Below are 15828 nucleotides of genomic sequence, written 5' to 3'. Positions count from 1 at the left end.
GTCCGGAGCCTGTGCTCCGCAACGGGAGAGGCCACAACAGTGAGCGGCCCGCGTACCGCAAAACAAAAAACAAAAAACATAACTAATTTAAAATATATGTTATTTACATAGGTAAGCCAAAAAGCAAGAGACAGAAATAATCATGCCAGAAATCATCATGCTAGAATTCAAGTCCAAGGGGTATCTTTGAGATTGGATATAGGCAACAGAGGCTAGGGTTTTAAAAATGCCCAAATAATACTCAAAGTCAAAGCCAAAGGGAGATACTGGGCTCATTCGATAAAGTTAGGAATAAAATAAACAAATGGGACCTAATTAAACTTATAAGCTTTTGCACAGCCAAGGAAACCATAAACAAAATGAAAAGACAACCTAAGGGCTGGGAGAAAATACTTGGCAAATGATGTTACCGATAAGAGATTAATTTCCAAAATATACAAACAGCTCATACAGCTTAATATCATAAAACAACCCAATCAAAAAATGGGCAGAAGACCTAAACAGACATTTTTCCAAAGAAGACATACAGATGGCCAACAGGTACATGAAAAGATGCTCAAAATTTCTAATTATTAGAGAAATGCAAATTAAAACTACAATGAGGTATCACCTCACACCAGTCAAAATGGCCATCATTAAAAAGTCTACAAATAATAAATGCTGGAGAGGGTGTGGAGAAAAAGGAACCCTCCTACACTGTTGGTGGGAATGTAAATTTGTGCAGCCACTATGGAAAACAGTATGGAGGTTCCTTAAAAAACTAGAGTTACCATATGATCCTGCAATCCCACTCCTGGGCATATATCTGGAGAAAACTATAATTTGAAAATATACATGCACCCCAATGTTCATAGCAGCACTATTTACAATAGCCAAGACATGGAAGCATGTCAAGAATGAGACTGATAGTTATGGTTACCAAAGGAGAGAGTGGGGAAGAGGGGAGAGATAAATTAGGAGTTTGGTATTAACATATACACACTACTATATATAAAATAGGTAAACAACAAGGACCTACTGTATAGCACAGGGAACTATACTCAATATCTTACAATAACCAATAATGGAAAAGAATCTGAAAAATAATATATATATATATTTACACACACACACACACACACACACACACGCTTGAAACTAACACAACATTGTAAATTAACCATACCTCAATTAAAAAAATATATATGCCTGAAAGGAAACTGCTGGCAAAGACTACCTCTCAGTCTGGAAATGGGGCAGGGGAAGGAGTATAAATTCTTCAACGACTATCACTCTTTTAAACTAAACTGTTGCTTTTGTTTTTTGCAAGAAAAAAAAAGTGCCTATGCTGGCTATGCAAGCAGAGTAACAAAACTCCATCCACTGGCTCGGAGATGCAGCATAAAAGTGAGCTGCCTCCATTGATCCATGAGTGGAAGAAGAATCATACCCAAGAAACCCCAAACCCAAGCTTGAATTGTTCATGATTGTGAGACTCAAATGTCTCCTAGCCATGCAGTGCAGAAATCCTGAGCTCAAAAATTAACATGAAAACTGGTCCTGAACAAATGAAATCTGCAAGGTTCTGGCAGCTGCGGTGAAACTGCTCCTTAGGAACATCTCTTTTATCAAGAGAATATGTAGGACTCCCAAGAAAGAAAAGCCCTGCTAAAGATAAGTTCACAATAAAAAATTTTAAAGCTCATATGCAAATGTACCACCAGGTGAGAAGGCCATCAGATGAAACAAGCAGAATTCACAGAAAAGGAAAACAGAAAACAGAGAATTCTAAGAGAAAAAAATTAAATTAATTTATTCACTCAATAATATTTATTTAACACCTACTGTGATTCAGGCACTGTTCGAGATACTGGGAATAACGGTAGTGAATAAAATAGATGAATATGTATTCCTTGTGAAGCTTACATTCCACTGGGCAGAGACAAACAGATCAATACAAATACATCAAGAGAAATTAAGTGCCACAAAGAAAAATAAAGCAGAATAAAAGATACAGATACTGATGGCATGAGGTCATATTATTTTATATATGGAGCTAAGGGAGGGTCCTCTACAGCAGCCGTTCTCAAACTTTCTTATCTTATGACTTTTGGTCTTTATGACTTTATGGTCTTAAAAATTATTGAGTGGCTTCCCTGGTGGTGCAGTGGTTGAGAGTCCGCCTGCAGATGCAGGGGACACAGGTTCGTGCCCCGGTCCAGGAAGATCCCACATGCTGTGGAGCGGCTAGGCCCGTGAGCCATGGCCGCTGAGCCTGTGTGTCGGGAGCCTGTGCTCCACAATGGGAGAGGCCACAACAGTGAGAGGCCTGCGTACCACAAAAAAAAAAAAAAAAAAAATTGAGGACTTTTATTTGATGATTTTTGAGTTATATCTATAAATATTTTCAGTATCAAAGATTAAAACTGAGAAATTTTGAAAACACTTATTAATTCATTTAGGAATAAGAATAAATCCATTGTATGTTAAACTATATTTTTATGAAAAAATAATATTTTCCAAAACAAATAAAAATAGTAAGAAAAGTTGCATTTACATTTTTTGCAGATCTCTTCTAACAAAAGACAGTTGGGTTCTCATATCTGCTTCTTTATTCAACCTTTTACAATATGTTTCTTGGTTGAAGTATATGAAGAAAACCTGGCCTCACATAGATGTATAGTTGGAAATGGGAGGGTTATTTTAATACCCTTTCCAAACAATTACGCATATTCTTAAGGAACTTTATAAGTGTTAGTTCCTTAAAGGTTGGTTGCAATGTGTAATCTGAAACCACTTCAATAAATTTTTCATCCTCTGTTACAAAAAAAACCATTGGTCTATTTTGTGCTTTGAGTGGATCTTTTATCCATGCACAATTCTGTAAAATTATGTGCTGGTTATTTGGAAAATATTCCTTCACTGAACTATTCAGATCCTCCAAATGTTGATACACTTCTTAATACAATACTAAAAAATAACACTTATTAATATCACCAACAAACTCATTAGAAAAGTCTTTCAGTACTGGGAAACTGTTAAGCTTACAATGACAAATCTGAGTCTTCCAAAATTCTAATTTTTGTTTGAAAGGTTGAATATTATCATTGGCAAAATAATAATAATAATAATATCAGTTTTTTGCCTTGAAATGTCAGGGTCATTTCATTCATTTTTGAGAAAATTTTGCCAAATACTCAAGTTTAAATAACTACACTTATCTGTCAATTATTCAAGTAAAAATGGTATTCCAGAAAAAGAACAGCTAGTTCATACTGCAATTCAAACAATCATACAAATACTCTCCCTTGAGACCATCACTGTACTTTGGAATATAGAAGTACTTTATGTGAACTTTCGGTTTCAACACACAATATTAAATTCACACCATGGTCAGTTTCAAAACAGTATTTTTTACACTTTAATCAAGGGCATACAGTGAAACTGGTGGGTTTTGTTTTTTTAGTGTGAGTGGGTGGCAATGAAGAATACAATGACTACTAGTAGTTTGTTTCCACTGCCTTAATTTGTGCTAAGGTGCCAACAGTTTTACTCACCATTGCCATTGCACCATCAATGTACATATCAGCACAGTGAAAATGGCAAAATAATAGCTTTGTATTATTAAGAAAATAGCTTGACCTCACAAAACTCATATAAGAGTCTTGGGGACGCCCGTGGATCACAGATCACACTTTGAGAACTACAGCTCTAAAGTGGCAATTGAGCCTAGACGTAAGGTAACCAACTATCAAAATTTGCATGGGACTGTCCCAGTGTTAGAAATGAAAGTCTCACATTCTAGTAGAATGGTTGGCCACCCTACTGGGAGAGAGCTAAAATAAGTGAGTGTGTATAAAACACTAACAGCTGAGGGAAGAAACATTTCAGGCAGAGGAGAGAGCAACTGCAAAGGCCCTGAGGTCAAATAATGGTTGGTATATTCAAGAATAAAAGAACCCATTGCAAAGGTACACACCCTAGAAAATCAGATTATCCCCAGTCAGGTGGGCTACTAGAAAATGCCCAGTGCTAAACTCAGAAAATATATGATGAACTCATCTATTTCCATATTTTAGATAATTATTCATGAGAAATGTGATAAGGCTTTCTTTGTAGAATTACATAGAGAAAGTTTAAAGTAATTACACAATTTTTAAAAAATGAGAACATCAAGAATTTTGAGTTCACAGTTAGGTTTATATAGTTGAAGTTGCTTGATGTCAACTCTCTAAGGCAGAAAGTTGTTATATAATTTATTTGCCAATTACTCTTGGTGTTGTTTAGGAGTTGCTCAATGAATGTTTGTTGAGTGAATGAATAGGAGAAGAGAACATAGCTAACTGATTTTCCAAGAAATCACAAATCAAAAGGTAAACTTTTAAAAAGGCATTCTTTTGTGCTGTATATTCTTACGAGGCTAGCAAACTAAATGTTAATCTCATGCTTTCTGCATACTGAGCCGCAAACCTACTGTCCTTAATTAGAAGACCATTCTCTCAGTTCCTGGAAAGGAAGCTTTTTTTTTTTCTGTTCAAAACTTTTCTAACATTTTAGGGTAAACAATTTATTTACAGTAGCTCTTTTAAAAAAAGGAATAGAGGCACACTAGCAGATTTAACAATTAGAAACAGTGCAGTAGATTTTCCACTTTGTGGATCCAAGCCAGGAAGTGGGCAACTTTTGTGATTTATAAGCACTTGAAAATAGAAAGCCTACCTGGCATACTGTTATACAGTTTGCTCTAAATGCTATTACCATGAAATATTCTTCAGATTTATTTTCTTAAGATCATGAAAACAAATTTGAGAAAAAGGAGTCCAACAAATGCTATACGTAATAATTTTTTACTTCATTTGGAAATACAATAATTTCAGTTCTATTAATATGAAGAGAGATTACTACTTCTCAGAGACAAGGCCCCTCCATAAAAGAATTGCAACCAATTATATGACCAATAATTAAGTCGCTCATGTTAAGAACAGATGTGCCAAATGGCCAATAAGCATCTAAAAAGATGTTCAACATTAATCTCATTGGGTAACTGGAAATATAAACCACAACAAGACACCACCTCCCATCCACTAAGATGGCTATCAAACAAACCAACCAACGAAAACCCCCAAGAAAATAAGTGTTGGTGAGGATATAGAGAAACTGGAATCCTTGTATATTGCTGGTGGGAATGTAAAACACTGCTGCTGTTATAGAAAGAGTCTGGTATTTCCTCAAAAAGTTAAACATGGAATTAACCATATGACCAAGAAATTCTACTCCTAGGTGGAATACCCAAGAGAATTGAAACATATGTTCTACAAAAACTTGTACACAAATGTTCACAGCACCGTTACTCATAATAGCTAAAAAGTGGAAACAACCCAGTGTTCATCAACTGATGAATGGATAAACAAAAGTGGTGCATCCATACAATAGAATATTACTCAGCCATAAAAAGGAATCAAGTACTGACACATGCTGCAACATGGATGAACCTTGAAAACATGCTAAGTGAAAGAAGACAGTCACAAAAGGCCATTATTGTATGATTCCACTTATACGAAATGTCCAGAGACAGAAAGTAGACTAGTGGTGACCAAGGGCTGGTGGGGTTTGAGGGGGATAGGGGGGTGACTAATATGGGTACCGGGTTTCTCTTGGGGGTGATGAAAATGTTCTGGAATCAGATAGTGATGGTTGCACAACCTTTTAAATGGACTAAAAGCCATTGCTCTGTTGGGGCTTCCCTGGTGGCGCAGTGGTTGAGAGTCCGCCTGCCGATGCAGGGGACACGGGTTTGTGCCCCGGTCCGGGAAGATCCCGCGTGCCGCGGAGCACCTGGGCCCGTGAGCCATGGCCGCTGAGCCTGCGCATCCGGAGCCTGTGCTCCACAATGGAAGAGGCCGCAACAGTGAGAGGCCCTCGTACCGCTAAAAAAAAAAAAAAAAAAAGCCGTTGCTCTGTAACTTTTAAAATATATCTACCTGGGCCCGTGAGCCATGGCCGCTGAGCCTGCGCATCCGGAGCCTGTGCTCCACAATGGAAGAGGCCGCAACAGTGAGAGGCCCTCGTACCGCTAAAAAAAAAAAAAAAAAAAGCCGTTGCTCTGTAACTTTTAAAATATATCTTCATGTTTTTAGTAACCTAACAGCTATGTCCCCCAGCTTAAGAAATAAAACAGTATAGATACAGCTGGAATTCCCTGTGTACCCTTCCCTGATTATGTTTATCTTCCACTCCCATGAGAGATAATCACTAAGTTGATGTGCTATTATCATTCTGATGTGTGTCATTATACTTTCACTATATATTTTCCCTTACAAGATATATTATTGTTCTGTGTGTGTTTAAATGGTATCATACTGATGTAACTTTTATAGGTTTTTTTAATCACAATATTATGTTTCAGTAATTAATGATTTTTTTTTACTTCATTAAGTGGCTTTTTTACAATGACACCTAGCACTTAGAATTCTGAGGTCATACTCCCAGGAATAATAACTAAATCACTTAAATGTCTCTGCCTAGTTTTTTTATCAGTTCAACCAGGTGATTTCTCCAGGCATCCCAAACCATCATTAATTGAGCTCTTGTTCAAAATAAGGGAATTTAAAGTGCATTTTATAACATGAAAGCTTTACTCCTTTTTGACTGAGGGATAACTTAGAGGGGAAAAGCTTGCACTATATTCCATCATATATGATAAATCATAGTAAGATTAAATGATAAACATAATCAATAATTAACATGAAACATTTCAACCAACTACAGGGAGTCTCTACATGGCCATTCTGGTTTTAACCACTAGAATCTTTGTAGTAGATACTGTTGTACCTGGTTGTCTCCCTAATGTGCATTCCTCCTTTCCTTGGTAGTTAATTTCTTAGTTAATTATTTTTTGGAAATCTGCACCATCTCCAGACAGCTCACTGAATTTGGGAGAAGTTACTACCCCTTGACCACAGTTATTGGTTCAGGGATAGTCAAATGTCACAGTTTGTGAAAATGACAGGAAAGAAGGTATCTGACAAGAACAATTTCCCTGCTTTTCAGAGAAAGCTTCTGGAAACTTCCTTCTTTCTCCCCCCTGATTTTGAAAAGAAAGCATATGACTCTAGGAGTTGTTAGTAACTGTCGGGAGAACACAAGGACAACCAGCCATTCTACCATTCTTCTTTACTAATAAAATTCCAGTTTTATTCACAGCAATAATGCATCCAGTTATAAATATTCACATTCCCAGATTCCATTTCAGGGCTGACCACTTGACAAAATTGTAACCCTTGAGATGCAGGCCCAAGTCACTGGAGAGGACTTCCCTTCCACCACAACAAAGATAAAGCCACACGAGAAGAAGCCTTTTGACTTTCATCTTTCCCTCTTTTTTCCAGCTAGAATTCAGATATTATGACTAGGGATGGAGCAGTACCTGTGACTACAAGGATGAAAGCCACATGCTAAGGATGGTGGAACAAAAAGATATAACATGCTGGGGTGCTTTAGGATTTCTTTGAGCCACTTTAATAAATGGCCCTTGACTGCCAACCTCCAGACTTCCCATTACATGAGGAAAAATAAATCCTTATTTGGTAAAGCCACCACGGCTAGACTTTTATTTTAAGCAATCTGATGCAATTCCAACTGATATAACTGCTGAATCAAATGTTGGGTTTTCAAATATATAAGTCGTTTCCCAATATCGTTTAAGCCGTTTTGAACTGAATTTCTGTGACTTGCAATCAAGAGCACCCTGAACTGATAGAGCCTCATCTCTAAGGAAGGGATAATACCTCTGATTTGACTCTTAAGTCTCTCAAAGGCAAAGGCCATATACTATTCATCCTAAACTGCTGCCTGTCTGATTTGGATCTTTAGCAATGAGTAGCCACATTTTCCAAACTCAAGGTACTAACTTTTTTGTAAAGGCCATCCAACTGGTAAGGCAGAAGAACAAAGAAATGAAACATTAATAACTTCATTAAACATATGTAACACATACTCATTAAACTAGTTGAAATAATAGAGCCAGGAGACTACTTTATGTGAATCATACCTTCAGTTTCCTGTTACTAAGTCTTCAAACTTTTCTATATTCTCATCCTTTCCTTATTCCTTCCTTTTACACTATACTATAGCTGTTAAGAGCAAGGGCTCTCTAGTTAACCCAATATAGATTCAAACCTTAAAGCTATTACTTACCACTTGTGTGACTTCATGAAAGTTAGTTAAATTTCTGAGTCTTGATTTTCTCAAATGAATCAGAGTAAAAATACTACCATCCTCATAGAGTTCTTGTTAGAATTAACTGAGCTAATGTTTGTAAAATGATTAGCATAAGGCCTGATATATAGTATTTACTAATGTTACCTATTTAGTTTTTACAACAGAATAGGTATCCCTCCTCTTGTCTAAGGCCAATTCTTACCTTATGCTCTGGATCCCAACTTCCTTCCACCTTTCCTTCCTTCCCTCTTTTCTCTCTAGTGTTTATCTTTAACCTCTCTCTATAGGACCCTTCCCACTAATATGCATAAAAACAATAATAATGATAAAGATGCTGATGATGACAATAATGATTATACAAGAGATGAGAGGATTTGAAGCATAGGTGGAGGAACTGTCCACTGTCAGAAAAAAACAAAACAAAACAAAAAAACCAAAACAGCACCTTCTCCATAACAGGAAAGAGAAAGGAGAAGTTTCTCCACTTAAGCAGGTTTGGAGATGTGTATGTGGGAAAATAAAAGATTTCCTTTTGGATGATTTCTATTTTCTCTTTGAAATAAAAGGCAAAGTTATCATGAGAGTTAAGTAGTTGAGAAGAGAGGATAAAATACATGAGAAGAGTAAAGGTTTACAACAGTTACTGCAGAGAGTGAGAAAGAGATATGCAGCAGTTGTCCTGGCAGTGTGGAGGTCTCAGCTGAGGCTGAACCTAACGTCCATGTGTGTACACTGGATCCAAAATCTCCTGGAATCTCCTGAGTGCTGCCATAGTAGCAAATAACTGACTCGTCATTATGGAAATAGGTACTTGAGGTAGAATGGAGAAAAAGGTCACTGAAAATCTGGAGACCAAAGAACTAACAGGCCAGGTTGGTAGCTGAATAGTACATGTAGACAATGACATCATCCAAGATGACATGAAGAGTTGAAACAGAGTGGAAGCCTGAAAGGGTTTCAGGCTTTCAATATTGTGAAAATGACTATTCTATCCAAAGCAATCTACAGATTCAATGCAATCCCTATCAAATTACCAATGGCATTTTTTACAGAACTAGAACAAAAAAATCTTAAAATTTGTATGGAGACAAAAAAGACCCCAAATAGCCAAAGCAATCTTGAAGGAAAAAAATGGAGCTGGAGGAATCAGAGACAGAATGGTACTGGCAAAAAAACAGAAATACAGATCAATGGAACAGGATAGATAGAAAGCCCAGAGATAAACCCACACACCTATGGTTAACTAATCTATGATAAAGGAAGCAAGGATATACAATGGAGAAAAGACAGTCTCTTCAATAAGTGGTGCTGGGAAAACTGGATAGCTACACGTAAAAGAATGAAATTAGAACACTCCCTAACACCATACACAAAAATAAACTCAAAATGGATTAAAGACCTAAATGTAAGGCCAGACACTATAAAACTCTTACAGGAAAACATAGGAAGAACATTCTTTGACATAACTCACAGCAAGATCTTCTTTGGTCCACCTCCTAGAGTAATGGAAATAAAAATAAACAAATGGGACCTAATGAAATTAAAAGTTTTTGCATGGCAAAGGAAACTACAGACAAGACAAAAAGACAACCCTCAGAATGCGAGAAAATATTTGCAAACAAATCAATAGACAAAGGACTAATCTCCAAAATATATAAACAGCTCATGCAGCTCAATATTTAAAAAAAACAAACAACCCTATCAAAAAATGGGCAGAAGACCTAAATAGACATTTCTCAGAAGAAGACATACATTTGTGACCATGAGAGGGGTGGGATAGGGAGGGTGGGAGGGAGGGAGACGCAAGAGGGAAGAGATATGGGAACATATGTATATGTATAACTGATTCACTTTGTTGTAAAGGAGAAACCAACACACTATTGTAAAACAGTTATACTCCAATAAAGATGTTAAAAAAAAAAAAAAAAAGAAGACATACAGATGGCCAAGAGGCACATGAAAAGCTGCTCAACATCACTAATTAATAGAGAAATGCAAATCAAAACTACAATGAGGTATCACCTCACACTGGTTAGAATGGGCATCATCAGAAAATCTACAGAGAACAAATGCTGGAGAGGGTGTGGGGAAAAGGGAACCCTCTTGCATGGTTGGTGGGAATGTCAATTGATACAGCCACTATGGAGAACAGTGTTGAAGTTCCTTAAAAAACTAAAACTAGAATTACCATATGACCCAGCAATCCCATGACTAGGCATATACCCAGAGAAAACCATAATTCAAAAAGACACATGCACCCCAATGTTCAGTGCAGCATTATTTACAATAGCCAGGTCATGGAAACAACCTAAATGCCCACTGACAGATGAATAGATAAAGAAGATATGGTACATATATACAATGGAATATTACTCAGCCATACAAAGCAATGAAATTCAGTCATTTGTAGAGACGTGGATGGACCTATAGACTGCCATACAGAGTGAACTAAGTCAGAAAGAGAAAAACAAATATCGTATATTAACGCATATATGTGGAATCTAGATAAATGGTACAGATGAACTGGTATGCAAGGCAGAAACAGAGACACAGATGTAGAGAACAAACGTATGGACACCAAGAGGGGAAAGCGGGGTAGGGGGGTGGTGATGGGATGAATTGGGAGATTGGGATTGACATATATACACTAATATGTATAAAATGGATAACTAATAAGAACCTGCTGTATAAAAAATAAATAAAAATTTTTTTAAAGTGTCTTGGTCACAACTAACAACTATAGGTATGTATTAAATTGTGATAAGGAGAATTTCTACTTTATTTTTTTAAATTAAGATTAATTCACATGTATTGTTATTTAAACAAATGTTAATTAGAGGGGAAAAAATGCCTTTTTTTTAATGCCTTTCTTTTATCTGTTTTTAAGCAACTTTTAATCAACAGTAAAATTAAACTCAAGTAGGATATAAATTTTTCTTTGATTAAACTTTTATAAAAAGGAAAAAATCTCAATTACAAAGCTCTATTTCAATATTAAAAATGATAATAATTTGTGATTTTGTTCTTTCCCTAATTGGGTAATAGAGTACTAACGGATATGACTTTGCCTGCTGTTCTGGGAGGGTTCCTAACTTTTATTAATTAAAAAGAAAATGAATGAGTATATTTTGAAATAAAGAAGTAAATGAAGCCACCTTAAGTTACTTGTTTATTTCAATATCACTTTCCTTTAAAAATTCATGGAATATTATTTCATTAGTGTTATGATGTTTACGCAATAGTTTGAAACTGGAGAAGAAAAAAATAAAACAGCTTCAGACTTTCCTCCATTTACTTCCTCTTGAGGGAGTACGGCTTTATGTTAGGTTTTATGTAATATGTTTATAAAGATTAAATGCCCCAATTTTAACTATATGCTACTATTTTTAAAAAGAAAACACTCTTTTAGATGCTTAAAAGAAACAACAAATGTTCTGTGAGTCCTTAATTTTGATTTTCTCTGTCACTGATATTATAAAACCTTTCCTTGATGATCAGAAGCTTCAGGTATATTGGTAAGCATTAACGCAAATCCAGAGCATGTTCTTTTCTTTCTGTTTTCATATTACCAAACCTAACCAGGTATACTATAGCTCTCCAATTCACAAGGTACTCATACTGTATAATCTGAGACTTTTGCAGCCATATATTTTAAAGGACTCATTGAGCCCTGAAAGGCAAATGCTATCATTTAAGTTCTAATTACATGCTACCTGGGTTTTACAGAACAGAAAAAAATACTGTACTTCCTGAATACATTTTTTGACCACGAGCAACTTCCAAAATAAATGCCCAAAATATTTTCTGAATGTATCATTGTGCAGATAGCTCAAGCACTGGCCTATTCAAATTATGTTCTTGTTTCTCCTTATGCTGCTTCTACTTGATAAATTGGTCAATAAATGCCAAGTCAAATATTCAAGTAAATATATTTTCATTGTTATTGGCAGACATATAATTAACTCTGAGAATAAAAGAAACAAGAAATCAATTTATGATTACTTCTTCAGTTCTTCTCATTAGTCAGTTACACTGTAATTGTGGCTCCACTTTAAAAATCTTTATACACACACACACACACACCATGTTGACTATATTATAAATCAAATTATTTCAATTACAAATTAGTACTGTATGAACTGTGAACCTCCACATGTAAATTTTATTAGTAGAAAGCAACTGTATTACTAACCACATATATGAGCTGATTAAATGCACATATATGCACATATATTGCATTTTATGAGCCTATATTTATTAGTAATTTCAGCAAATGTTTTAAACAATGCTAGGGATTTGTTCTGTCTTCTCTTAAGTATAACTATTTGAATCAGCTTTTTTATGTATGTGTATATATCAACAGACTACATTTCCATTTTCAGGAAAATAGACTGTTAACTGAGAAAATATTACAAAGAGTAAAGCTACTTTTTTCCAAAGAAGATATTCAAAGAGTAAACCTTTTTTTTTTTTTTAACATTTGTTATCTATCAGGTCAATATCTTCACCAATCTGGGGAAAATACATTTGTACAAAAACTTACGTAACTGAACTTTTAGAAATACTGCCCTTGACTAGAGGCAAAAGCTTCAGAGACACTATTATATGTGAATTTCATAAAGAAAAAAGTTTAAGATGAGCCCCCAAAATCTGTTTTAATAAAATATGCTGTCATTACTCAATTGTTACTTTCATTACTGCCGTTTGTTTTTAGATTATATACCATGGACAAGTCATTTAACCTCTCATTTTCCTCCCCCAAAAAGGGGGATTAACGATGGTGCCTCATCACAGGATCCCTGGCAGGATTAAAAGAGTTAATACAAATGAAGCACTTAGAACAGTGCCCAGCACACAGTAAGTGTTCAATAAGCCCAGGACACAGTAAGTGTTCAATAAGTGTTAGCTATGCATTACCTAACTGCCTATGTTTTGCATATTACTTATATTAACTTCTAGTTACCAATCCTGAAAGTATCTTAATTCTTTTTAAAGAAAAACTTAAGCTACATCATGACATTCTTAATGCTTTGTCCATGCCATCAGCTTTTAGCATTGTTTTTAGCAGCTAGTTTATCTGCTACTCACAGGCAAAACAAGACCTAAGGTCTCCCTGAGTATTTCCAAATTCTATTGATATTTTAAAAGACAGCACTCTCCCTATTATCTCCCTATTAGTACTCATTAATTCATTCAAAACACTAATGTATACTGTGTGCTAGGCATGGAATACAGGCCGTGGGAATAAAAGATGGTTAAGAAAAAATTTCCAAATACATTGCTCACAAAATAGTGAGGGATACAAACACAAACACAAGCATGTATTGTTGTTTAATTGTAAGGTGGTATACAAATGCTATGATAAAACAAATTTTCCAAGATATACAAGGGAGGGCTCACAGGTGATGTTTGAACAAGACTTGGAAGGAAGAACAGAAGCTTGCAAGGTGGAGAAAGAATCTATGATTATTTTATCCAAAAAGAAAACTGGAAATTTCTCACAGTGGTAAGTCTATTTGACTTATTTTAGCAAAGAGACTTCCTCAAACAGATTTCCCACTGTACACTGCTCGCATCGTTTATCTTTAGGAGTTGAATAAATATTTTTGTATGGCTGTCTGCTGCCACCCATAGCTAGACCTTCATTGTGACATACTTGGATGATGTTCTTAGCTCCCATGCTCCCAGAGCTCAGAGAGATTTTCCTAAACCCCTTTGATCACACCGTTCCATTATCAAAATCCTGCAATGGTTTCCTCCTATTCCTAGGTATCAGCCCTCTGCTTTGGGAGATTTCTCTTCCCAACATGCCTTGGCTATGCCTCCCTTCTGTTCATATTCTCCCGGTGCCCCAAATACTTTTCTCCTACTACTTCTCTTTGCTTCTCAAAAAATTCTACCCACACTTCAAAAATCCTCCTTCAAGAAGCCATCAGATTCCCTTGTTTCTATGTAAAATAACAGAACTTTACAAATGCTGCAGAAAAAAAGTGAAATACTAGTGGGAAAATGATCCTTTTGGACGAAGGCCATGTCCAAAATGTGGTAGAAGACTAAAAAACAAATGGCAGAGCCTCGTTTGGAAGTTACATTCAACTGTTACATCAACACAGAACACTTCTTGAATTATTTATTATTCAAAATTTATTTCCCACACCAACTACTTAATTGAATAATTCTTTTTCCAATGGCACTGCGCTCTTTTGAAACGTTAACCATCCCACAACACGGACAATGAATTCTTCATTACTTAAACTGGTTTCTTTAGGACAAATTCACGTTAGGATGGAAGGCGTCACCAGATTCAGAACTTTAAATATTACCAGACAACATGGAACTACGCTCACTAACACAGTAGCGTGCTACATAAGTGACGGACAACTTGTTAAATACCAATAGCAACGTATCCTCCAAAAGTCAAGCGAAAACACTTTTTCAAGTGATAATGATCATGCTCTACATGTCAATACCTTAGATTCCAACTTGATTTTCTCTTCATTCAGCTCCTCTGCTGCTTTCTTAATTTTTTCACGACATCCGTTTATTTCCGACCTGACTGTAAGACAAATTAAATGCTTAAACACGTCCATCTTTCTGGAGTCCCCGTTTCTGGGGCCTGTGATAAGACACCTTTCAGCTGTCCTTCCCTCCACGTGGAAAGCCGCCTGCCCTCCCCGCTCGGCCCACGGCCTCCTGATTCCCTCCGCCTCCAAGCCCCCGGCTCCAAGACCAGAGGCCCCCCGCGAGCGCCCGACCTTGTCGCGTCAAGCGGCGACTCTCCTCCGCCAGGTGCTCGGAGAAGATGATGTGCTGAAACAGGGACTCCAGACTCATCTCGGCCTGGGCTCCTGCCGATCCCTTCTTCGCCTTAAATATTTTATAACGGAGTCTGAGGATCCTGGAACGCACAATAAAGGCTTATTCCAGGACCACTCGTAGCTCGGCCTCCAGCGGCCTGTCCCCTGCCCACACCAAGGACGGGGCCCGCGCGGGGCGAGGTGAGGCCCCGAGGCTCCGGGCGCCGCGAACCCCGCTCCGGGCCTCCGTGGCTTCCGTTACGAAGGGCAAACCCGCTTTGCTCTCCCCTGCGCCCTCGTTTCTCCTGTGACCTGCCTCAGGCTGCCTTTTTTCCCCTGGCTGAGCGCAGCTCCCCTTAGACGAGGCCTTGGCCCCTGTGCGGGTTCTTTTTCGTTTTGGTGGCAGGGGGAAAAAAAAAAAAAAAAAAATGGAGGCCATGAGGCCTCCGCTTGGGAGCGGTTTCGAAAGGGCAGCAGCCTGCCCTTTCTGCGGTCGGCCTTTTCCTCTCATTCCACCCCCTGTTCGGGGAGAAGGTCCTCAAAGTGCCCTTTATCAGCAGAACATGTACTTGAAACAATACTGTGGGCTGCAGAGCTTCAAGAAGGCTGCGGCCAGTACCTCAGTCGCCGGGTCTGGGTCCGGTGGGAAGTGACACTACGGCGTCTCCTTGGGCCCATCGCGCGTTCGGGGGTTTTGCTTTGTTTTGCTCTGGCCATGTGGCCCCCAAAGGTCGTGCTTGGAGGTGGGGGAAATCTATCGCCGAGGCATGAACGCAGTGTTATAATAAAGTACTAAGTACCCGTGATCCTAAATATAAACTTTTGCAAAGTC

At 37.4% G+C, this 15828-nt stretch overlaps 1 protein-coding gene across 1 annotated transcript in view; it reads right to left on the bottom strand.

Annotated features, from left to right (window-relative positions):
• Positions 1–15595, bottom strand: part of CCDC172 (coiled-coil domain containing 172) — a 61539-nt gene extending 45944 nt beyond the window's left edge. Inside the window, exons 1-3 of the mRNA XM_007126147.1 lie at positions 15566–15595; positions 14955–15097; positions 14670–14755 (exon numbers count right to left, since the gene is read on the bottom strand). Of these exons, the coding sequence (XP_007126209.1) occupies positions 14670–14755; positions 14955–15033 (165 nt within the window). The 5' untranslated portion in view covers positions 15034–15097; positions 15566–15595. The remainder of the gene's footprint in view (positions 1–14669; positions 14756–14954; positions 15098–15565) is intronic.
• Positions 15596–15828: the final 233 nt, after the last annotated feature.

The sequence above is a fragment of the Physeter macrocephalus genome, chromosome 20 (assembly GCF_002837175.3).
Source record: "Physeter macrocephalus isolate SW-GA chromosome 20, ASM283717v5, whole genome shotgun sequence".
NCBI classification, from domain to species: Eukaryota; Metazoa; Chordata; class Mammalia; order Artiodactyla; family Physeteridae; genus Physeter; species Physeter macrocephalus.
This window is presented reverse-complemented; position numbering and strand designations above follow the sequence as displayed.